The 22,126-nt window shown below is 47.3% G+C and overlaps 14 protein-coding genes across 14 annotated transcripts; 9 read left to right on the forward strand and 5 right to left on the reverse strand.

Moving 5' to 3' along the window:
• Positions 1-17: 17 nt before the first annotated feature.
• J056_002751 (Vacuolar import and degradation protein 27) lies at positions 18-948 on the reverse strand (the record flags this gene model as incomplete). The annotated part of the gene is made up of 3 exons (XM_009272016.1): positions 18-820; positions 868-885; positions 930-948. 3 exons carry the CDS (start codon positions 946-948, stop codon positions 18-20), a joined length of 840 nt encoding a protein of 279 aa, XP_009270291.1.
• A 77-nt stretch (positions 949-1,025) lies between these two features.
• J056_002752 (RNA-binding protein rnc1) lies at positions 1,026-2,095 on the forward strand (the record flags this gene model as incomplete). Its single annotated transcript, XM_009272017.1, has 3 exons — positions 1,026-1,038; positions 1,088-1,192; positions 1,239-2,095. The coding sequence occupies 3 exons, from the start codon at positions 1,026-1,028 to the stop codon at positions 2,093-2,095; spliced, it is 975 nt and encodes a 324-aa protein (XP_009270292.1).
• Positions 2,096-2,469: 374 nt separating this feature from the next.
• J056_002753 (Linear gramicidin synthase subunit D) lies at positions 2,470-6,250 on the forward strand (the record flags this gene model as incomplete). The annotated part of the gene is made up of 8 exons (XM_009272018.1): positions 2,470-2,622; positions 2,673-2,859; positions 2,980-3,038; positions 3,096-3,536; positions 3,584-3,799; positions 3,868-3,932; positions 3,984-5,595; positions 5,651-6,250. The coding sequence occupies 8 exons, from the start codon at positions 2,470-2,472 to the stop codon at positions 6,248-6,250; spliced, it is 3,333 nt and encodes a 1,110-aa protein (XP_009270293.1).
• Positions 6,251-6,307: 57 nt separating this feature from the next.
• On the reverse strand, positions 6,308-6,745 carry J056_002754 (uncharacterized protein; the record flags this gene model as incomplete). Its single annotated transcript, XM_009272019.1, has 2 exons — positions 6,308-6,442; positions 6,491-6,745. The coding sequence occupies 2 exons, from the start codon at positions 6,743-6,745 to the stop codon at positions 6,308-6,310; spliced, it is 390 nt and encodes a 129-aa protein (XP_009270294.1).
• A 64-nt stretch (positions 6,746-6,809) lies between these two features.
• J056_002755 (Protein MGR2) lies at positions 6,810-7,263 on the forward strand (the record flags this gene model as incomplete). The annotated part of the gene is made up of 4 exons (XM_009272020.1): positions 6,810-6,873; positions 6,926-6,939; positions 6,981-7,051; positions 7,095-7,263. 4 exons carry the CDS (start codon positions 6,810-6,812, stop codon positions 7,261-7,263), a joined length of 318 nt encoding a protein of 105 aa, XP_009270295.1.
• Positions 7,264-7,327: 64 nt separating this feature from the next.
• Positions 7,328-7,974, reverse strand: J056_002756 (Nuclear movement protein nudC; the record flags this gene model as incomplete). Its single annotated transcript, XM_009272021.1, has 3 exons — positions 7,328-7,390; positions 7,440-7,663; positions 7,716-7,974. 3 exons carry the CDS (start codon positions 7,972-7,974, stop codon positions 7,328-7,330), a joined length of 546 nt encoding a protein of 181 aa, XP_009270296.1.
• A 171-nt stretch (positions 7,975-8,145) lies between these two features.
• Positions 8,146-12,177, forward strand: J056_002757 (Protein TIF31-like protein; the record flags this gene model as incomplete). Its single annotated transcript, XM_009272022.1, has 4 exons — positions 8,146-9,315; positions 9,373-10,385; positions 10,430-12,063; positions 12,116-12,177. 4 exons carry the CDS (start codon positions 8,146-8,148, stop codon positions 12,175-12,177), a joined length of 3,879 nt encoding a protein of 1,292 aa, XP_009270297.1.
• A 181-nt stretch (positions 12,178-12,358) lies between these two features.
• On the reverse strand, positions 12,359-13,387 carry J056_002758 (GTPase-activating protein gyp1; the record flags this gene model as incomplete). The annotated part of the gene is made up of 2 exons (XM_009272023.1): positions 12,359-12,580; positions 12,638-13,387. 2 exons carry the CDS (start codon positions 13,385-13,387, stop codon positions 12,359-12,361), a joined length of 972 nt encoding a protein of 323 aa, XP_009270298.1.
• Positions 13,388-13,426: 39 nt separating this feature from the next.
• J056_002759 (uncharacterized protein) lies at positions 13,427-14,498 on the forward strand (the record flags this gene model as incomplete). Its single annotated transcript, XM_009272024.1, has 2 exons — positions 13,427-13,479; positions 13,526-14,498. 2 exons carry the CDS (start codon positions 13,427-13,429, stop codon positions 14,496-14,498), a joined length of 1,026 nt encoding a protein of 341 aa, XP_009270299.1.
• Positions 14,499-14,525: 27 nt separating this feature from the next.
• Positions 14,526-16,634, forward strand: J056_002760 (uncharacterized protein; the record flags this gene model as incomplete). The annotated part of the gene is made up of 1 exon (XM_009272025.1): positions 14,526-16,634. The coding sequence occupies one exon, from the start codon at positions 14,526-14,528 to the stop codon at positions 16,632-16,634; it is 2,109 nt and encodes a 702-aa protein (XP_009270300.1).
• A 116-nt stretch (positions 16,635-16,750) lies between these two features.
• J056_002761 (GTP-binding protein 1) lies at positions 16,751-18,615 on the forward strand (the record flags this gene model as incomplete). The annotated part of the gene is made up of 3 exons (XM_009272026.1): positions 16,751-16,778; positions 16,826-17,640; positions 17,686-18,615. The coding sequence occupies 3 exons, from the start codon at positions 16,751-16,753 to the stop codon at positions 18,613-18,615; spliced, it is 1,773 nt and encodes a 590-aa protein (XP_009270301.1).
• A 70-nt stretch (positions 18,616-18,685) lies between these two features.
• J056_002762 (uncharacterized protein) lies at positions 18,686-18,940 on the forward strand (the record flags this gene model as incomplete). The annotated part of the gene is made up of 3 exons (XM_009272027.1): positions 18,686-18,706; positions 18,754-18,786; positions 18,839-18,940. The coding sequence occupies 3 exons, from the start codon at positions 18,686-18,688 to the stop codon at positions 18,938-18,940; spliced, it is 156 nt and encodes a 51-aa protein (XP_009270302.1).
• A 31-nt stretch (positions 18,941-18,971) lies between these two features.
• On the reverse strand, positions 18,972-19,874 carry J056_002763 (Cardiolipin synthase; the record flags this gene model as incomplete). Its single annotated transcript, XM_009272028.1, has 6 exons — positions 18,972-18,983; positions 19,039-19,137; positions 19,185-19,253; positions 19,299-19,426; positions 19,474-19,558; positions 19,611-19,874. 6 exons carry the CDS (start codon positions 19,872-19,874, stop codon positions 18,972-18,974), a joined length of 657 nt encoding a protein of 218 aa, XP_009270303.1.
• A 65-nt stretch (positions 19,875-19,939) lies between these two features.
• Positions 19,940-21,893, forward strand: J056_002764 (U3 small nucleolar RNA-associated protein 6; the record flags this gene model as incomplete). The annotated part of the gene is made up of 2 exons (XM_009272029.1): positions 19,940-20,017; positions 20,064-21,893. 2 exons carry the CDS (start codon positions 19,940-19,942, stop codon positions 21,891-21,893), a joined length of 1,908 nt encoding a protein of 635 aa, XP_009270304.1.
• Positions 21,894-22,126: the final 233 nt, after the last annotated feature.

Here is a 22,126-nt window from a genome sequence, read left to right on the forward strand (position 1 = left end):
AACATGTTCAGCTTGCATTAGGAAGCGTTCAGAGGATTTATCAAAGATGAAGAGACCAGCGTGGGTGGTGAAAATGGGTTTCCAGTCATCAGCGGGTTGTTCGGGGGTAGGAATGAGTTGGGAGAGTGGGGTGGATTGTTGTGTGGATTGTTGTTGTTGTGTGGTTGTTGTGTGGGTTGTTGTGTGGGTTGTTGTGTGGGTTGTTGTGTGGGTTGTTGTGTGGGTTGTTGTGTGGGTTGTTGTGTGGGTTGTTGTGTGGATTGTTGTGTGGATTGCTGTGGCTGCTGTTCTCGCTGCTGCTGAAATGTCTCATTCTTGTCTGCTGACAACTGTGGGTATACAGAGTGGTCAACTGCAGTGTACTTGAACTCGTCCAAATCCTGTTCAGAAGCGTGTTGTGAGGAAATTTGATGAACGCGTTCAAACATGCACTGTAAGACTGTGAATTGAAAGAGAGAGATAGTATTTTCGTTGACGAGGGAGTTATCGACGACAAACTCCCAAGAATCGCCTTCATCGCCATTTAAATCGATCCACCTGAGTGCAAAAGTCGATTGATTTGATTGGTGGAAGTGGATAGCGGGATCAATAAGGAAAACGCGTTCATCATCAGTTTCATCGTCTTCATCGAGTAATTCTTCTTCGCCTTGTTCATAGGCGCGTGTGATAACTAATTGATAATGGAATTCCTCTGTAGTCCTCCTAATCGTTGCAACCGCGTCCTTGTAGATGCACTCAGTAGAACCTTTGATGGAATTAGGCCTGAGGAGGTTTAGCTGGCCAGATTGGAGTTGAATGAGTTCTGGGTTGGTTTCGTTGCCTAGGGTGGCGTGTTAATAGAGATATCAGCCGATACAGCAGACACACCCATAATTTTACCAAATACTGAAAGGTGTGAGTGAGTAGAGCACAAGTATCTAATAACCCACAAGATTTAACAACAAACATAATTTTATAATTGAAATAATCTATTAATTAGATGATGATTGTTGGTTGTTGGTTTTGTAACTCCACCTACAACGACCATGTCAGATATTTGTGGGTTTTTAAGTAAATTAAATTGGATATAAAATTAATCATATAATAGCCACCTCACAAGCACCTGCACACACCACAGATTCGCTCGATCACGTTGATTCAATTGATCACGCCGACACAATCACCCTCAGAGCGTTGGTTTCAACCAAAGAAGGTGGGCTGGATGAATATTTTCATTCTATTCTAACACCCGCACGTAGCTGGTATCATCATTGGAAAAGGCGGCAAGAACGTTGCAGATTTGAGAGACAGAACTGGTGTTAAAGCTGGTGTTTCCAAGGTTGTCGCTGGTGTGCACGACAGGGTACTCAGCATCACTGGCACAACCACCGCGACCTCGCACGCCTTCTCCATCATCGCTCAAACGATCCTAGACAACCCTTTGAACCCCTCGACAGCACCACTGCAATCCCCGCCCTCTGCAACCACCGCCATTAGACTCCTCATATCTCACAACCTCATGGGATCGGTTATTGGAAGACAAGGCATCAAAATCAAGCAAATCCAAGACACTTCCGGTGTCAGGATGGTCGCGTCCAAGGAACTCCTCCCACAGTCCACCGAACGTATCGTCGAGGTACAAGGCACCGTGGAATCCATCCACCTCGCCATCAACGACATCGCCCTCTGCCTTCTCGAAGACTGGGACAGGTACTCTGGCACAATCCTATACACCCCTTCTCCACCAAACGACTCACTCTCCTCCCTTTCCTCTTCCTCCCTCAGGTCCTTCTCGTCCATCAAGAGACCTGATTCGTTCAACCTGCAATCCATCAACTCCGCTCTTCCCCATCCCCGCGACGAACGAACCCAGCACATCTCCATCCCCTCTGACATGGTTGGCCCTATCATCGGCAAGGCTGGCTCCAGAATCTCTGAGATCAGAAGATTGTCCACTGCGAAAATTATCATCGCTAAGCAGCCACACGACGATAGTGGCGAGAGGTTGTTTACCATCATTGGCACCCCAGAGGCCAACGAGAAGGCTCTTATCCTCCTCTACTCCCAACTCGAAGCCGAGAAGGAAAGACGTATCAGAGGTGATCCTGAGGCCTGATTTATCTTTCTAATCTCCTTGATCCTTACCATTTCTCTCTTCTTCTTGATCTAACAAGCTAATCCCAATCACAAAAATTCTTCTTTTGTTACTATGCCATGCCTATAGTGGGAGTTGTTGTGTGTATGTGTGCGTTGTGTATGTGCGCTGTCTGTTTTGGTTATTCTCTGTCTCCGCTTGGCTATTCCTCCACCTCACTCCACTCACCCACCTTCCTCTTCCGATGCCTCTTGATATTATCACCCGCATAAAACACCAAATCAAATCCCCGAAAAAAGCAAGTCCAAAAACGGCGAGAAAGCCGAAATTGCAAATGAGCTTGTGTTGTAATGTAACATCTAGCCTGGTTTCTTTCCATTAAAGTATACAAAAAAATGTCCACTCTCACTGTACCAATTGAATCAGTAGCTGCGAAGGGCAACACAGCGGTGCACACGCGCACGCGTTCATCGAGCTTCATAAGGGCGTTAGCGGATGTGCAGCCGCAGGGGGAGCACAGCGACACCTTTTCCGCGCCTATTCTCAGTGTAAGCGGGGGATTTGTGAGAGAGTGGGTGCCGTATCTAACGATCCACAGGACAACTACACCATTCCTCAACTACTGGATCACCACTGCAAACATTCTGCTAAACATATCTCAATCATCACGCCTAATACTTGTTATTCCCTCGCCGATCGCGCTTTTGCTGCATATCGCGGCGTTGCTTATCTGCACGAATCGCTCCAAGGCTTAGAGCCAGGTAGCACGGTTGCCTTCTTGGCTGGTGAGTGGGCAGTTCTTTCCGTGGCTGTGACTGGCTGTGATTAGCATTGAGCTATGAGCTATGAGCTATGAGCCAAACGTAAAAGTGAAACAAGACTGACACCATCCCCACCCAACGCAGAAACGGAGCCAGTAGTGTATTCGACGATGGTACTAGCAGCGATGCGGGCAGGCTATGTGGTGGGTGCTATCTAATGAAATGCACAGTGCGCACACACTAACACACTATCCCCGCAGCCGTTTCCAATCAGCAGTCGCAACTCGATCGCCGCTATAGGGCACCTCCTCACGACTACCAGCTGCAAACATCTTCTCTACACAAGCACTAGCGGCCAGCTTCGGAACCTTGCTGAGAGCGCCGCGAGTGCCGTGAGCGCTGAGAGTGGTTCAACGGGAATGCAAATGCAAATGCAGCTGGCGCGGATGCCGACGCATGACGAACTCTACGTCAACAAAGGCACACGGCCAACAGCCTCAACATCGCCACCACCACCAGACTTATGCCCGTCTCTCGACGCACCAGCACTCATCATCCACTCATCCGGTTCGACCAATTTCCCTAAACCGGTTAGGCAGACGCACCGGCATGTCATGCAGTGGGGCCGCGTGCCCTACTACGGTAGCAGCGACGTGTGCTCTAGGATAATGTTCGCGGGCTGTTTACCGACGTTTCATGCGGTGAGATGGTGGTGCATATTGCAACACTAACACTAACACTAACACAGATGGGCGTCATCTTCCAGATTGCCATCCCTCTCACGACGGGTATGCAAGTGGGGTGTTTCCAAGTACTCTCCCCGCCCACTTTCCCCACAGCAGCCAATATCCTGCGCGGGGTGCGGGACCTTCACGCAAATCTTGTCATAGCCCCCGCTTCTGTTATTGCGGATTGGAGCGGGGACGGCGAGGCGGTAGAAACACTGCGCAATCTCGATGCCGTTGTGAGTTTCAGTTGTGGTGATACCAATATGCACTATCAAATTTTCACTGACTCACCCCACCTGTGCAGATGTTCGGAGGCAGTCCACTGAGCGAGGATGTGGGCGACGCGCTCGTCCGCCAGGGCGTGAAGCTGTGAGTGGGAGATATTTGCTAGTTGTGCAGACACTCACCATCTTCTCACAGGTCGAATCAGTATGGATCCACCGAATGCGGACACACTACGTCCTTCTTCACTCCGCCAGCACCTGATTGGCAATACATCACACTGTCGCCACACACCAAACCGCGTTTCATCGCCGACGCGGGTGGTGGTGGTGTGAGCGAGCTGCAGTTCGTAGCGTGTGCTAGTCACGTGCCTGCCGTGAGCAACGTCGGCAAAGTGGGGAATGCCGGTGAGAGCGCCATAAGCACACAGACATACGCCACCAACGATCTCGTAAAGCTCCACCCACGCCAGCCCAACCGCGTCCGCATCGTCGGGCGCAAAGACGACCAAATTATGCTGCTCAACGGCGAGAAAACTAATCCTACACCTCTCGAGATGATCATTGCGGAAAGTCCACACGTAAGCCGTACTGTTATGTTCGGTAGAGGGCGCCGTGTGAATGGGGTGTTGGTTGAGCGTGAGAGTGGAGAAAGTGAGACACACTCACACTCCCGCTTCGTCGAATCGATTTGGATGGATATAGAGCGCGCGAACAAGATGGCCCCGCAACACAGCCGTATTCTGCCCAACTACGTCCTGGTGGCAGACCCTAACCGACCCTTCCCGCTCACGCCCAAAGGCAGTGTTAAGCGCGCGGCGACGCTGGAACAGTATGCGGGGGACATAGACGCGCTATACGAGCGGGAGAGCGGGGACACGAACGAAAATAAAGAGGGTAATGTGGAAACGACGGCGACCATAACCACACAAAACGCGCATCAAGTTGTTGCGGACATACTGAGCGACCTCCTCCCAGGCGGACAGGTAGATTCTACCACGCACCTCTTCACGCAAGGCTGCGACAGTCTGCTAGCAACGCTGATCCACAACCGGTTGCGCAACGCGCTGCCGGGGACACACAGGGGACGTCTGGGCAAGAATGTAGTGTTCGACCATCCGCGGCTGGGCGATCTCACGCGCCACGTCGTTGCACTGCTCAACAACAAACTTGCCACACCTTCAGCCCTCCTCCCCAAGCAGGACCTGCAGCGGATGATCAGGCGCTACGCTAGCGGGTCTTGGGGGCGGCAGGTGCACAATCAGACGCAGACACAAATGTACTCCCACACATCCCCGCAACAGCACGTTTATCTCGTCACTGGCACGACCGGAAGTTTAGGTAGCTATCTGCTCAGCGCGCTTGTCGCCTCGACAAAGTGCGCGCGGGTGTATGCCGCGAACAGACCTCATCCATCAAAAACGCTTGTCGAGAGACAGAAGGCGGCGCTCAGGAGCCGCGGGCTGGACGAGTCCGTCGCGGACAGCAGCAAGGTGCACCTGCTCGAGATGGATCTCGGCAGGCCGGTGACCGATGTAGCTGGTCTTGATAGCGTCACGCACATCATACATAACGCTTGGACAGTCAACTTCAACCTCCCCCTGAAGTGTTTCGAAAGCGACCTCGCGAGTCTGCGGCATCTCACAGAGTTGGCCTTGTCCACTGCACAGCCCGCGCACCTCACCTTTCTGTCGTCTATTGGTGTGTTGGCCAATTGGACACGAGAGAGCGTCGTCCCGGAGGAGATGGTGCTCAATGAAGATGTCGCGCTGGGACTGGGCTATGGCGAGTCCAAATATGTAGGCGAGAGGGTAAGTTGCACGCATGCATTGAAGCAGGCTGATCTGACCGCTCTATGCTCTACAGATGCTCGCTGCAGTTAGCCAGCAAACGGGTCTCAAGACGTCCATTATCCGCTCGGGTCAGCTAGCCGGTAGTCGAACATCGGGCAGCTGGAACGACAACGAGTGGCTGCCGAGTATCATCAGGAGTGCATCGTCGTTGGGCTGTCTTCCGGAGGGAGGTGACGACGTGGCGTGGTTGCCAGTAGATACGGCAGCACAAGCTGTGCTCGATATCAGCAGCAGCACATGCACAACAACTAGCAGCGTCTTTTCGCTCACTCACCCCCAGCCCGTGTCTTGGAATAGCGTCATGATGGCTGCTGCTACGCGCATAGGCGTGCCGCTCGTCAGTTATACCGAGTGGCTGCGTAGACTTGATGAGGTTGATAGCGCTGCGACGGAAAGCGAGCTGGGTAATGCGATGGAGAGGATTCCGGCACTTAAACTTAAAGCCTTCTTCAGTCACTCCACTCTATCACCCAACAAGAGAGAGTTTGTGGAGGCGCTGGGAAACCCGCGTCTGTCAACTTCAAGAAGCTGTAGCGTGTCTGAAACACTCAAGCAGTGCTCGGAGCTGAGTGAGAGTGATATGATGAAATGGATGGATTACTGGGGGATGTGAGTGTAAACACGTGTAGAATCATGTAAAGATATCGATAATTGTAAAGAAATGCATCGTTCAAGTACTACTACTGCTCCTGTTAACACTATTATTGCTATTTGGAATCGGGGAAGGATCACTGTACGACCGCGGCAACTTGGGCATCGACGAAGGCCTTTTGAGAAATTTGTTGTGTTCTGGAAGAACGCCACCCTGTAAAGCCAGCGTTAGAGGGAATAAGCGGACGCACACACCACCCACTCTCATCAGCAATTTGGTCACTGGCTGTGTAGGCATCGCACCGACGCTGAGCCAGTAATCGATACGCTGCTTGTCCCATTCGACGAGTTTCCTGGCTGGTGTGCCTGCGACCCTGATTCTCGGTGTTGGATCATATTCACCAAGCTTCTCAAGCGGCAGTCCATTCCTGGCCTTCTGGGCGGGGATCGCGACGAGGTGGTAGAAAGGCCTATTCGCAACGCCGTGCCTTGCCAAACGAATTCTAACGCCAGACATATTTTAATTGGTGTTGGTCGTCAATGGAAGACGTTTCTAGCACACGGTCACCAGGAAACTTAAAATGCCACCACCACCACCACAACCAGCTGCAGTAGGCATGGCTGAGCCAACTGCATTCCAAAAGAGTGAGTCCGTCTTTCTAGTCTGCGTCGCGGCGTGCTCACGGTGTGCTCACAGTGAAGGTAAGCGGTGTGCGCTATTTGAAGCCAATAAAACCCTAAAGAAGCTCTAGATGGGCGCTCTAATGGGCTCAACAGTTGGTTTGACCATTGGTTTCATTTTTGGTGGTTTCTCTATCATAAGGTAGGCTTAAAATCCCCATAGAACCATTCTAACAGCAGGAAAGGGCTGGTCCAGGTCCTAGAGGTGTCATGGGTACTCTATCACAGTACATGCTCAGTTCTGCCGCTACTTTTGGCTTCTTCATGTCGATTGGTTCCGTCATTAGAACTGAGGAGGAATTCAGACAGAGAAGGGCGCTTCCGGTGAGAATAATAGATAACAAGCAACATTAATTACTAAACAATGCATTCTTCTTTATCAATTTGGGTGTCTGAGGGGAGTGAGAATTTTCATACTCTACTGCATTTGAACATTTGACAAGTCCATGTTTGGATTTGCTGACTGTATCTTGCTGAGTGTCTGAGAATTGTTTGTTAGCCGAGCTTGTAGCAATACACCAAGTACCAACCTCCTGCTGCTTTATCTGCTCAGACGTTGGCTGACCCATCTCCTTCTGGCGATTGTCAAACATCATCTTTTCAACCATGGCGCGCGTTTCACCATCCAAGTCACTCAATTTGCTGTTTTCAGGGACGATTCTCTTTGTGTCGATCTTTGGGGCGCCTTCAACTACGCATGGCCACCAAGCAGCCTGCGAGACCTTTTCAAAATGTAAGTTGAGAATTCCATCGGCTTCAATTATTTGTTAGGAACATGTACATTCCCCTGAGATACACTAACTCACACACGGACCAAGTGGAGTCTTCCTCTTTGACATCAGCGAACAGAGTTCCGTCTACGATTGGCTCAGAGCCTTTAACAGCCACACTTAGTTTACGCCTTTTGATGATCACGCAAAGGTCTCTAGCGCGTATTCCCGGCGGAAGATGTATAGTGACGTCTAATTCTGAAATCGTTTGATTCCATTCGTAAGGCAAGGCTGATTGTTCTGAGGCTTCTTTTTGTGCGTTGTAAGCGTCGTCGCTGACGTCTTCCTGGGACATTATGACTTGATGGTGTGGTTATGAGGAGGTGTATGTTTAAGTGGCTGTGTATGCCCCTTATTCAGTTAGTCTGCTCAATTTATATTTTCACCCGCGTAGCCACCCACTATCCCCGTATTCCCCCGCCGTCTTCCTCCTTGAACTTCAACGCCCAACAACCTTGAATTCAAAATGGAAGAGGCAGAATTAGCCCAGTTTAATTTGTCCATCGTGCTGCCCCTGCAGAAGCAATCCAAGAAGCAACACCACCAGCACCAGGTCCAGCCCCAGGTTATTCAAATCATGACCCTCCCTAAAGAGACGTGCTTGGATCTGGCACAGGCTGTACATGAATCTTCTGAGGGCTACAACGTTGGTGCTTTCAGCTTCAGGGATCTCGTCGTAGAGAACGGCAAACACCTCCCTTCCTCAGATCGTCTCACAGACAACACTCAAGTCGCAAAGATACTTGAAAACCAGGAATCTGAAGAGAAAAAGCTCTTTGTAGTCCTCGAGGACTACTCTGATATTGATCTTAGACACCACGTTATCAGATTTAGAGAAGCAGCCGTTGGTCCCTCCACAGACACTACAAATCTCGGTATTGAATCCGGTTTGAGCGTCGTTGACTATGTCCAACCACCTTCTGCTCAAGAGGATCCCTCCTTTGACCTCAAAGACGACCACTCTTTCCAGCAATATGATGTTAACAGTGTGAGACCTATGTCTAAACTCCTCCCAAAGGACAGGAACAAGGAGTTACAACAATCTGTCAGATCCTTTTCTCTCAGTCATTGGAACCCTCCTCCTCCTCAATGTCGCTTAAAGGGCCACGTCCTCTATTTACAACTCACAACCCTCGAAGGTGAGATTTTTCACATCACCGCCACAAAGAAAGGTTTCCACGTTAATAAATGCACATCATCTCATTTCGATGGAAGCATGAAACCTGCAAATGATGTTACTGGCGGCGTTTCCTACTCCCACTCCCTCTTCGATCTCACCAGCAAGCTCAGCAACCTCTACAACGCAAAGTTCACCCCTATCTTCTCTGAATCTCTTAACCTCGCCAGAGATCCATTTGCGATCGTTCAAATACCTCAGGCTTTACCTGCCCATCCTTGGCTCGTTGGTCGCCCTCAACACCTCCCTGACGGTCTTCGTACACAGTCTGCGTACTTGCTCACTGGTAGCACTGCTTTGGAAGGTCTCGAAGGTGCCAGAGACTGGAACGATGAGCTGCAATCTACCAAAGAGGCAACTGTCAACACTTACCATGAGCGTATTACAAGGGAGAAGCTCTTACAGAAGCTCTATGCTGACTTTTCCTTGGCCGCTGTTAGAGGTGTTGTAGCTGTCAGCGTGAGTGGGGTAGCTAATCTAGCGAATTGATCTAACTGCCCTTTGTTTCTTTTTTAGCGTGGCGAAGTACCACCTCTAAACCCAAGCGAGCAAACTTACGTACACGCAAACATTCTTTACACTCCAGCACAAGACGCTAAGGCAGCTGGCAGAGAAGTTATCTACCACCGCTTTCTCAACACTATAGATGCCCCTGGTCTTAGTGTCCTCGCTACTATTGCTGTTGACTACGCAGGTAAACGTTGGACTGCTCAGTCAGTCGTACCAGGTTTGCTTAGAAGGCAAGAAAGAGAAGATAATGGCGAAGAAGTCAAGTCTGACAGCAATAAGATTGTTTATGGTGTTGACGAACTTAATGGCAAAGGCAGCAAAGAAATTAAGTACGATAAGGCATTTGCTGAGTTGTTGGAGCCAGTCTCTCGTGCTCTGCGCTTCGCTAACAAGAAGTTGAATGTTGATGGAGAAGAGGTTGAATTTGCTACTAATCTCAAGGGATTGATTGGTGGTGACACCAGGAGATATATTGTTGAACCATCAAGAATGACATGTCCTGATGTCATGTGGGACGACACCAAACTCAATGTTGATAGTCTTGAGGAGAAGGTCGAGAAGGCTAATGCTCCTACTTACCCTTACGCCACTTTCCTCAGACAAGAAGCTCTCGAAGCGTACTCTGAATACGAGCTGAGAAAGCGTTCAAGAGATGCCGTTGAGCGTGCACGTAATGAAGGTATCGAAAAGGGCATCTTCCCTAAGCCAACTGAAAAGCAAGTCACCGATGGCGAAGAACAAAACCAAGAAGATGTTGTACCCCCACCAAGCAGTGCTGATATTGAAAAGGCTATCAACGATGGCAAGATTACTGTCCCACAAATAGGTAATCTCACTTTCAACCCAGATGTAAATGGCGGTGAGAATGATGAAAGTGTCGAGGCTGTCAAGAACGCCAGTGCTTACATCACTGAGACTCTCATACCACTCCTCGTTTTAGATGTTGTTCACGGTAATAACATTCCCGCTGACGGTGGTGCTCTCACTGCTGCCATGCACCAAAAGGGTATCAACATGAGGTGGGCTCAAAAGACTGCTTTGTGAACTCTCTCACATCCCATAGACATCTTGGTAACGTTGTTGAAGCTGCCAATCAGCACCGCAACAAAAAGAGTATTCTCGGTCCTGCTTTCGGTGTGATAGACTGCTTCAAGGGTGTAATCAAGCAAGAGATGATTCTAAGAGCAGCAAAGCACTTACTTAGAAAATACATGGAAAGTGCTGAATTTACCACCCTGCAATTACTCCTTTCGCACTTCCTCAACTGCTTGTTGGGCACCGATCTCAACCTTGAGCCTACCGCTGAATCACCTAAAGATGACTTTGGCGATGATATTATCACTGATAAGTCGGTCGAATGGTTCAACTTGACACCAAAATCACTTTTCGAAAAGCTTCAAAAGGAGGTTGCCGTTAGATTTAGATTCTCACTCACCGAAGAAGATGTCAAAAACATCCGTAAACCTCAAATGCTGAGGGAGTTGGCATTGAGAGTTGGTTTCCAATTGGAGTTGAGAGATTACAGATTTAGCGATGTTGTTTCAGAAAATGTTGAGGATGTCAACTTTGACAGTAACGCATCAAAGAAAGCAATTAAGAAGGCAAAGGCAGCAGCCCAAGCCCAAAACAGAGCACTTAGTGGTTTGGATAGATCGACAACATTTGTACCATCAGACGTACTCGAGATTGTTCCACTCGTTAAAGACTCAGCCCCAAGATCAACAATCTGTGACGATGCCTTCGAGCATGGCAGGCTTGCTTTCCAAACAGGAGCAGCTGGATTCATCAACCCAGATGGAGAAACACAAAGTGTTGCGCAGAACAGAGAAGCTGGATTGGATTTGATGTATGAGGGTGTTAGTCTTTTTGAACAAATATACACTCCACTGCACGCAGAAGTCGCCAAAGCATTTAATGGTTATGTTGTTGCGAAGCACCAAATGATTAGAAGTGCATCCAAGGAGGAATCAGATGTTGAGGCTCATGAGCAGTGTCTGAGATTGCAAAGAAACGCAGTCATCATCTCCGAGCGCACTCTTGGTATCGATCACTATGAGACGTTGAGCTTTATTCAAAACCTTGCTCATTTGGAAATCTCAGCTGGTCATGTGCACTCTTCCCTCAAATACTTCCGTTATGCTATTGACTTGTGGCAGAGTATTTATGGAAATGATCACCCAGAAATCATCCAAATCTATTCTTCAGTTGGAAACATCTTCCAGCAAGCGAGAAGATTTGAGGAGAGTTTGAAGATGTATGAGATTGCCAAAGAATTGTCGTTTAAGGTGTACGGTGTATACTCATACTTTGGTGCAACAATGTTATTGAGAGTTGCAGAACAGCACGTCTGCGTTAATCAACTCAAACTCAAGCCAGCTGTTAACGCATGTAAAGAGGCAGTTAAAGGATATGAAGAGGCAGTTGGTAAAGATGCACAAGAGTACAAGGATGCAGCCGCCTTCCTCAACCAGCTCACAGCGGCCGCTGTGCACATTGCTAGAGTTAACAGCGACCCAGTGCAACAAAATGCTAGAAAGGTCGTTGAAGCTAGAATGAAAGAAGCTGAAAAACAAAAGAAGGATCAGGATGACTTGGCTAATGGAAAAGCTGGCAACAAGACAAGCAAGAATGTCAGCAATGGCACTGCCAACAGCGTTAACAATGTCAGTCAGGATGATGTTGATGCTATGGTTAAATGTGGGTATAGTTAAATATATGCCATATCAACCGACTAACAAATACCTTTCAGTCATTGAAGGTGGCAACTCTTCCAAGACTACTTCCAAGAAAAGCAAAAAGAACAGAAAATAAAATGGCATAGAGCATATAATCACTAACACTAACACTATCACTAAATAATAGAACTCACTACTCTAAAATTTCAATGCATTTTTTCCTGATTATAGATTATGTGCAGAAATGTTTTAAGTAAACGTGCTCAAGGGTATTCGATTATCAGTACACTGTACAAATTAAAATAATGCGTTGATGGTCAGTTTATATGCGATTGTGCATCATGCCAAATTGTTTTGAGGAGGTATGCTTCAGAGAGGAGCAACTCCACGTCACTGTCTTTCCAAGATTGAGTTGGAGGTGCTTGAAGGAACATGATGATATCCTGAAACTCGAGTTGTTTGAGTTTTTTACTCCATTTAGTTAAGAAAGCGAGACAAACGTAGGTATGAAAACAACTGAAACTGTCAGTGCCTTCAGACTAGAGTGCGAGGGTATGTGTTAGAAGGGTATGATGCAAGTGAACATTTTCACCTACAAGATAAGTATCCCACATTCTAATTACATTGCTCATCTCGACTTCTCGCATAAGCAAACAGTTGATCCAACGGAAACTGAATTGAATGAAGTCGACGCCTTGATCAACAAAATGCCTTGATAGTTCTGGGTCAACCTTTCTAGTGAGTTCATTCAAGCGTTTGACTTGGCGCATAATACCTGGTTGTGCTATGATATAGTTGTCTTGGATGCCATCGAGGAGTTTACTGAGACTCCAAAATGTATCAGATTCGATTTGAAGGAGTTCATCGTCTGATAGGAGACATGGATTACAATCCTGAGGATTGCCGTGAATGTAATTAGAAAGAAAAACTTGATAGAAAGGTGTGGCGAGGTCGTTTATACCCTGGACGTAGCCAGAAGCGGGGTGCCTGATCGACCAGACGTATAAAATTCTTTCTAGGGACCGCTGAGTGGCGTCATTCTGCCAAAGTTTGTTGCCTGGATTTGTGCGTGGTACGTCGATGACGATTTGGTGCCAAAGCTTTGAATCGAGTGGGCGATCAAACGCGTTTTGTGAAGCGTTAACGTATTCTGCGCGTTTCTTGTTAAGAGTTGTTTGTCTCCTGCTGCTATTGGTAGGGAGATATCCGAGTAACAATGGCCAGACTGTAGATCGCAGCGAGCTGGGTACGCCATTCCAACTAAGGTTTTGTAGCTGCGCGAGATCAATCTGTGGCTTCTGAAGCACTTGTTTGAATTTATCCACTTTATCCAGCCGCGTGGCCATTCTTGTGCTCGCTGCTCAACGTCCTTATAAACGCCGACGATGCCAAAGCTTAAACGCAGGAGCAGCTCAAAATCTTCAAAGGGGAATAATCTGTGGGTGGCTGTTGATCTATGGAAATATCTCTCACTCCAGTCTCAGCCCCACTCTCGGATTTACAGCTACAACGCCTGCTCAGAGCAATACAAAGACGCGTGCACAGAAAATGACGAGATCTAAATCTGAATCTAAAGCTGCTGAGGATGAAGGTTGGACTTCTGCTTCTTCAACAAACGAAACTCCGGAGAAATCGCCGTCCGAGTCGCCGAGACTGACGCAGTCACAATCACAGCCTGATTTGAGTAGCTTACCTGGACAGCTGAAGCGTCTTAATTTAGTGAATGTCGGTGGCAATGGATGTAACGTTGAAGACCCTGAAGAGTCCGATGTAAACACACCAAAACCGTCATCCAGCTATTCATTCACAAACGTACCACCTCGGCCATCATCGATAACGAGTACTACGTCATCTAAAGCACCGCCTTCTGTGTTCAAGATGAGTAGTCCACTCGCTCAAGTGGATACCAAAACGGTGGCACACGCTGCTGATTCACCGACTAACACGTCTACTACCAATCTACAAGACAATTTAGCAGCGAAACTTGGCTATAAAAGCTCATTGGGTGCTATTTCAAGGCAAAATATCGGTACACCAGCTCTACGAACACCACCCGCCAAGTCCCACCTCGTTATTAGCAATTTCACACCCGCAGGAAGTCAGGACTTGCCACCGACGCCAACATACTCAAGGTTGACGACATACTCCAATCTTAAGAGCTCGCACACGGCGCTCCGTACTTTCTTCCATCCTCAGAAGGATTCGCTGGAGAGGTGTGGGCGATATGGCAAGTTCGATCCACCGCCCAAGTGGTTTGAGCCAGTGAAGAACAATCACCACCCATTTTTCCACCCACGCAAGCCAAACCAGCTGCGTAACCTGCCCAGGCCAAAATCAATGCATCCAGAATCTACACCGAAGCTGTCTCCCGGCAGCACGCGCAGTAGTTTCGGACAAGCGATATCAGGGGTAGTGAGCAAGAACCCGATCAATAGAGTTTTCAGTTATAACGACTGATTGATGTATTTGTACTTTGATTTGATAATGTCATCATGGCAGCAATCTGATAAGCCCGATCGACCCGAAAGGTCTGAGATCAGCAGCGAATTGCAGCTGTCGGCGGAGGTGTCTATTGCATTCGCCTGCGCTGCCAAGCTGAGCGCAATGGAGGTGTTGGAGCGTGCACCGCCAGCCCAGAAGGGGAATTGGGAGGTAGAGTGTAATGCGTGGCTTGAGCGCGTTGCAAAAATACTCAAAATAGACTACGAGAGTCTCCCTCCCGAGCCCACTCACCAGGCCATAAAGTGGCTGGCCTCAGAGATACCACCGCACACACACAAATCTGTAGTTCCGTCTTTCGTAATGGCCAGTCTGTCTCGGCAGAAGAACGACCTACCCGAATACACAGCTCTGAGCAGGGCGTGTATGCGTAGTATGCTCACCGTGCTCAGTATCGATCTACAGCTACTCAGAATGGCTGAATGCCAAACAGCGACGACGATCTGGATGACAGTAAAGGATAACCTCAACTCTGATTCTGAGAAAGCACGCTCTCAACGTGCCGATAAACAGAAGTGGATCAGATGGGCAGCTACAGGCACGGGAGTGGTCGTTGGTGGCGTTGTACTGGGATTAACTGGTGGTCTGGCAGCTCCTGCACTAGCACCGCTTTTCGCTGCTCTCCCTGCTCTTGGCTTCTTCGCTACAGGTGGAGGTGCTATTGCGATTGGCGTCATGTTCGGTCTCACTGGCGGAGGATTGGGTGGGTACAGAGTCGCTAGGCGGACCGCAGGTATTTCTGAGTTCAAATTCGTACCTTTGAAGAACGAGGTTTTGTTCGACGGCGCGCTTGGCAAGGGAAGCTTGCCGACACGCAAGGTGGATCCGGAATATAGACCGCCTTATGAAATTCGCAGCAAGTCGTCTTCATCGAACTCTTTAAGTACGCTAGGTACGCCAACTGACAAGTATAAACCACCAGTGCCTCCAAAACCTCCAACTATAAAGGCTAAGTCTCAAGCAGAGGAGAGGAAGATAGCTAGCGATATTCCAGCGAAGAGGCCAGTAAAGGCACCAGCAAAACAACCAGACACCTCATTTTCATTCAAAAAAATGGGCAACTCGTTTGAGCAGTTTGGGAGCAAAACTATGTTTGGAATGCGCAAGTTTGGAGACACAATCAGCGACGGTGTGGCTAATATAGGTATCAACAACAAGACAGAGGAGGAAAAAGAGGCTGAAAGGGCGACAGAGAACGCAGAGGTAGCACCTGCAATGACAGCCACAGTCTGCGCCACCGGTCTGCTGCTCAACGCACCACAAGAGAGTGTGAATGTGTGGAGGGAGTCATTCGGTGACATTGCGAACGCGGAAGACGATCAGAGAGATGTGTATGCACTGACGACGGACGCTAGCTACTTTGTCGACGCAGGCAAGCAGATCAATGGGTGGGTAATTGAGAAGATAATTAATATGGCCGGATCACAAATCCTGGGCGTAACAGCACTGGGTGCATTCATGGCGGCTACGGCTGTCCCGCTGGGTTTAATAAGCGCTACTGGAATGGTGATTGATAATGCATGGCAAGGTGCAGTAGACAGGGCTAAGAAGGCTGGCGATATTCTTTCAGATGTTATTAGAGATAGGGTGCACGGAAAGAGACCGCTCGCTCTAATAGGTCATTCTCTAGGCGCACTCATGCTCGTGAGAGCGCTGCTGAACCTGCCAGCACCTGACACACCAATTATATCCACACTCACGCTCATCGCTCTCCCAGCCAGCCTGAGCGAGCAGGAGTGGCTACATTTGCGCGCTTTTGTGGCTGACGAAATCACAAACGCGTATGTACCGAATGATATAGTACTCGCTATGGTGTGTAGGCTGCACGAGGTGTTGACAATCAGGAATCCGAGGACTTCAGTCAGGGTTGCTGGGCTTGGACCTGTCAATGATGAGCAAGTTGAGAAAACCAAGGCAGATAATGAAGAGAATAAATCGCCAGATGGAACGAAAGCTGTTATTGAGCAAGTTGCTGTTTCTGGGCGTAAATCTCACATCCGAGATGTCGATTTGAGCGGAGTTCTGGAGGGACATTTTGATATTCTCGAGCCAAGCAAGATGAAACAAGTGCTTGAGGTTATCGATATAGAGTAGTAGTAGCCGCTTTTGATATTTCCTTGATCTTGCTTTTTTGTAGAAATATGCATTTTTCTTTATTGTCACAATCGACTTAATCGGATGACTTCATCGGATCCTATTCACATACGGCGATGGCACAGTTGACAGACTTTAGGCGAGGTGAGTGCAGCCTTGTGCATCTGCTTGCAGCAACTCAGACTGGCTAGAAATCGACAGCATCCACGAGCAAGCTATCAAGGCACAGCGTGAAGCTGGCCACGTGAAGTGGATCGAGGCAGGAAAGCAGCAAGCAAAAGCAGCGAAATCCCATAAGACACCGGACGCAGAATTCGACAAACTCAGTTTGGATAAGGAGGATAGTGGCGATTCAGTGGATATCAACGCAAACAACGCCGTTGAATTACTCTTATCTACAGATCCTCCTATAGACAGCATGGGGAGGTATGTAGAAGATTGTATAAGACTATCACGCGGGGAATGCGTCGCCTGTATTGGCAATAAGGACGACGATGTATTCATCTCAGGCACCCTCTCCTTCGAGCAGACGCTAGCTATTCTCAAACAGCTCAAAAAAGCTTGCAAATCCGTCGATTGCGGTCTCGGTGTCCTCTATCAGCGTGTCTCAGACGATGAACAAGAGGCAGTGATTAAAATCATCCTGCGTAGACTACCAAGCTCGCCTGAACTATTTCAAGAAGTTAGGTTGGCAGTTTGCGGGAATGTTGACGCCGGTAAATCAACACTGCTCGGCATTCTCTCCAGAGGTGGTCTCGACGATGGTAGAGGCAAGATGCGTGTCAATCTGTTTCGTCATAAGCATGAAATTGACAGCGGCAGAACTAGTTCAGTTGGTTTGGAGATAATGGGATTCGATCATGAGGGCAATGAAGTCCAGTCGTATTCACAGAAGCACAGTTGGGATGAAGTGTGCAAGAAAAGTAGCAAAATTGTTTCATTTATAGATTTAGCGGGTCATGAGAGGTACTTGAAGACGACGATATTCGGTATGACTGGTACACAGGTTGGTTTGGTGTATTATATTTGCATGTCCACTAACACGAACCAGCCTGACTACGCAGCACTCATCGTGGGTGCAAACGCAGGTCTTGTCGGTATGTCAAAGGAGCACTTGGCAATTTCACTCGCTCTAGATGTCCCAGTCTTCATTTGCGTGACCAAGATCGACATGGCGCCGCAAAATGTACTAGAACAAACACTAAAGCAACTGTCAAAGATACTCAAGAGTCCAGGATGTCGAAAAACACCAGTTTTCATACGTTCAAAGGAGGAAGCAGCGGATATATCAACTAGATTCGTTAGTGAGAGGATTGCACCAATATTCTTAATTTCTAGTGTGACAGGCAGTGGAATACCACAATTAAAGACATTCCTCAATGTTATTCCGCCTGCATCAACAGGGCCCGATTTGATTGAGCAACCATTAGAGTTCATGATCAATGACGTCTACTCAGTTCCATATGCTGGAACGGTTGTGAATGGTATTGTCAACGCAGGAAGCATCCGCCCGAATGATACGGTTATGGTTGGACCAGACAGTCTCGGCAACTTTATAACAACTGCTGTGAAATCAATGCAGCGGAAGAGGGCGAATGTGAATGTGGCAGAAGCTGGACAGTCAGTGTCACTAGCGTTGAAGCGTGTTAGAAGGAATAACGTGCGAAAGGGACAGGTAGTGATTGCAAAGACAGAACCACCACCTAAAGCGTCGTGGAGGTTTGTTGGAAACATACTAATACTCTACCACTCAACCACAATCAAACAATCGTATCAGGCGATGGCCCACATTGGTTCGGTTCGACAGACCGTCAAAGTTGTTGGACTGGATAGTGGAAATGGATTGCTGAGAACGGGTGATAGAGCATCAGTAGTGTTTGAATTTATCAAGGGGCCTGAGTACATCAAGGAGGGAATGCAGTTGCTGTTTAGAGAGGGACGAACGAAAGGGTTGGGTGTTATATCTAAAGTGATTGATTAAGTTTGTGTCAGCGTGTGTTAGCACTTGTTCATATGTGTGTATCTCCCTCATCGTAACGGTCATCATTGAAATGCTCAGCGACGACAACAAAGTAGGTGTTATAAATTGAATAGTAGTGCCAGGCTTATTAATAACTAGGAGCGTATCACCAAAGCTGTTGAAGTGGCAAAGGTTGGCTAACCCAGTGCATCTTCTTAACGACAACTAACCAATAGCTTTCTAGGTAGCTGCACACTGGGGATGGGTACCATTCGTTATCTACGTTGGATTCGTCAGAGCCAATCCAAAGCCAAGTATGATCAAGCTTCTCAGTCCACTTGCTTAAAAATATTCAAATGTATAATGATTCAATCAGTTTATATAGCGTACTGCATTTTTATTACGTACATAACTCAAAGCACTTGCCACTGTTGTACAACCTACAGTCCACTGGATGGCCTGGAGGAGTAGACTTATATCGTATCCGATGAGTGGACTAACAGTGGTTGTGCCCATGAGGATGAGTTGTAAGAAGGTGTTGTACTGGTGAAATCGTGTTAGCTGGGCTTATTGAGTTGCCATGGACAAACCTTGCTGATATTGGTTGGATTTACTTGAGCTGATGGAATACTAAAATCCCAATATCTGCTCAATGTTTTCTAGAAGTTGTTTGAAATTGTTTGGTGCCTATAAATTCAACTCACTGGCTCTGGTAATGATGCATAGCGTATGTAAAACGCTGACAGACTCAACCCGATATCTCTTCCAAGTATAATGAATGCTAAAGGGAAAGGTATCATTCCGGCGTAGGTGAGAGTGCAAGTGAGAGTTGCTGGGTTGTGTTTGAGTGATTTAGGTGTGTTGATAAGCAGAACACACTCATTAAAGCCTTATCAGCAGCAGGATCTAAAATACTCCCAAGGACGGTACCCATGTTGTATCTCCTTGCTAAGAAGCCATCAACCTAACACGCCAATGAGATACACTCCCAATAACTCGATAATCTGATAACGCACACCATCTGATACGCCTGCGTAGAGGAGGATAGCAGTGGCAGTGTGGTAATCGTGGTTGCATATAGAATAGCCCAATGGGATGCAGCTGAGTATTCTCGATGCAGTTAAAGCGTTTGGGATTGTCCAGATGTTCTCATGTCTGTCGTGTCTGTCGTGTGTATCGGGTGAATTCGAATAAAACCGCGTAAAGCGTGTTGAGCGTTTAGAAAGCGGAGTAATTCTAGTATTTCCAATTAAATTTAAACACCCAAATCTCCTCAACATGATTGTAATCTCTTAACGAAGATCTTCCAACAGCCAACAACAGCCAACAACGGCCAATAAGAAGAATGTCAAATATCTCAATGGCTATGGAGCAAATGCTCCCGGAATTCAAAGATTATGAAAAAAAGAATTTATTTACAAAGGTTTGGGAAATACATGGTGTAGATATCATCACTCACACACTCACAGCTTGAAATCAAGAGCATCGCTGCAAAGCGCAAGAAGCTTGAAACTGCGCTTGGGAAGAAGACTCCTTGTCAGTCTGATTACCTCAAGTACATTGAATATGAAATTACACTCGAGAATCTAAAGAGGAAGCGTATGACAAGGTTGAAAATAGCTCTCACTCCTTCGCCTGCTCTCTACGCTATCCAAAAGAGAATCCTTCAGCTATTCGATAAGGCTACAAATAGATTCAGGAACGATATTTCCTTGTGGTTAAAGTTCATCGAATATCTGAAGAAATCTGGCGCTAATAAACTTCTGACCAAGACATTCGCGAAGGTCATCAATTTACATCCATCCAATCCTCAGCTATACATATTGGCTGCTTCTTGGGAGCTCAACATCAACATCAGTCCTCACAGCGCTAGAACTCTCTTACAAAGAGGTTTAAGGTTGAATTCTTCCAGTTTGGATTTATGGTTGTCGTATGCCAGAATGGAATTGGTCTTTGCTGAAAGACTCAGGCGACGTCTCGAGTTTGATCAAAATTTTACTGAGAATACTGACCCCAGTGAAGGCGTTGAAAATGACTTAAACCAAGAAAATACCGATGAAGCTAACAATAGCATCAAGTTCAACTCTAACGAATCTGACAACAAGGTCATGGATGGCGCTATTCTTATCGCTATCGTTGACAACGCTAGAAAGACTATGCCTTCGGAATCTCAGTACGCCTTTTTTAGCTCTCTCGTCACTCTAATTAGAGAATTTCCTCTACCAACCATCGTCAAACACTCCCTCCTTAATCACACATACCAATCCCTCAGACTCGCTTTACCTCATGACGCCGATGCTAGGCTCATGATTGCTGTAAGAGCTGTTGAGAATGCTCCAGAGGAAGCCGGCGTTCTCGATAAGGTTCAAGGTTTAGATGTTGCGTGCAACGCCCTAACCACTGCTATGGTTGAGCTCCAGCAACCTCTCATGTCTCAAAAGGGTCTCATCTGGCTCATTCAACGTTATCAAGATGAGCAAGACATCAATCTTAAGCAGTATCTCAATCACTTTATCACCACTTCCTTCAAGAGCACAAAATCCAAAAAGCTTCTCACCTCAGAAGCCTACCTTGCATACCTCAACCACCTGCGGTCATCAGGCGAAAGTGAGGATAACATTATTAATCTAGTTGATCATGCGTTATCAAGGTATCCACAATCACCACAACTGCATTTGTTCAAATTGGACCTCCAGCCATCTACAAAAGCATACCAAGAAGCGCTCCAAATGTGCCCAACGGTGTGGGAGCTGTATGAACGCTATGTGTACTACTCCCTCAATGATCTCGACTCTACAGCTATCCTAAGGCTGTTTGAGAAACTCGTCGCCGATTCAATTCAAGGTGCAGCACTCATCAGAGCCAACGCTGAGGAATACGAGAATGGAAACCTCACTATACACGACAGACTGCTGAAAGTATTCGTCGAGACTAACGCATCTCATAATTTCACTCCACTGTCTCCTCGTCAGCTATTTCCTGCATCGTTTGTGACAAACCCATCACCAAAGTTCTTTGAATGGATACTGTCACTAGATAGTGGTATGAGCGAGGATCTCACCAAGAATTTGTTCAGAAAGTGGTCTGAACACCCTCAATCGGATAGCGTACAGGTTAGTTTGAGTAATCTCAAATGGTTGCTATCCATTAATCAAAGCTCACTCGCTTTTAACACGTTCAACTCTACCCTTGCTCACCTCACAAGTGATTACGATAAGGTGCGACTTGAGGGTGGATGGCAGCATCTTTTGAATGGTGAGAAGAAGGAAGATAATGACAACACGCTTATGGAAGAGTGATTAAATTTGTATGCATTTATTTATTGCTTTTAGACTGTCACTGTTTTCAGGCTGAAAAATAGACAAAGGTCACTCCAAATAAGTCGAAAGAAAGATAATTATACTAGAAATTGTGTTTAAGCCGGATATAAAGTGTTAATCAAGGCTATTTGTAATACATCTTCATCTGTATATGAGTTTCTATTTGTTTAGAATGTTTTGAAATTGCTGAATTAGTGTTAAGGTTTGGGCTT

The sequence above is a fragment of the Wallemia ichthyophaga genome (assembly GCF_000400465.1).
Source record: "Wallemia ichthyophaga EXF-994 unplaced genomic scaffold scaffold25, whole genome shotgun sequence".
Classification (NCBI taxonomy): domain Eukaryota; kingdom Fungi; phylum Basidiomycota; class Wallemiomycetes; order Wallemiales; family Wallemiaceae; genus Wallemia; species Wallemia ichthyophaga.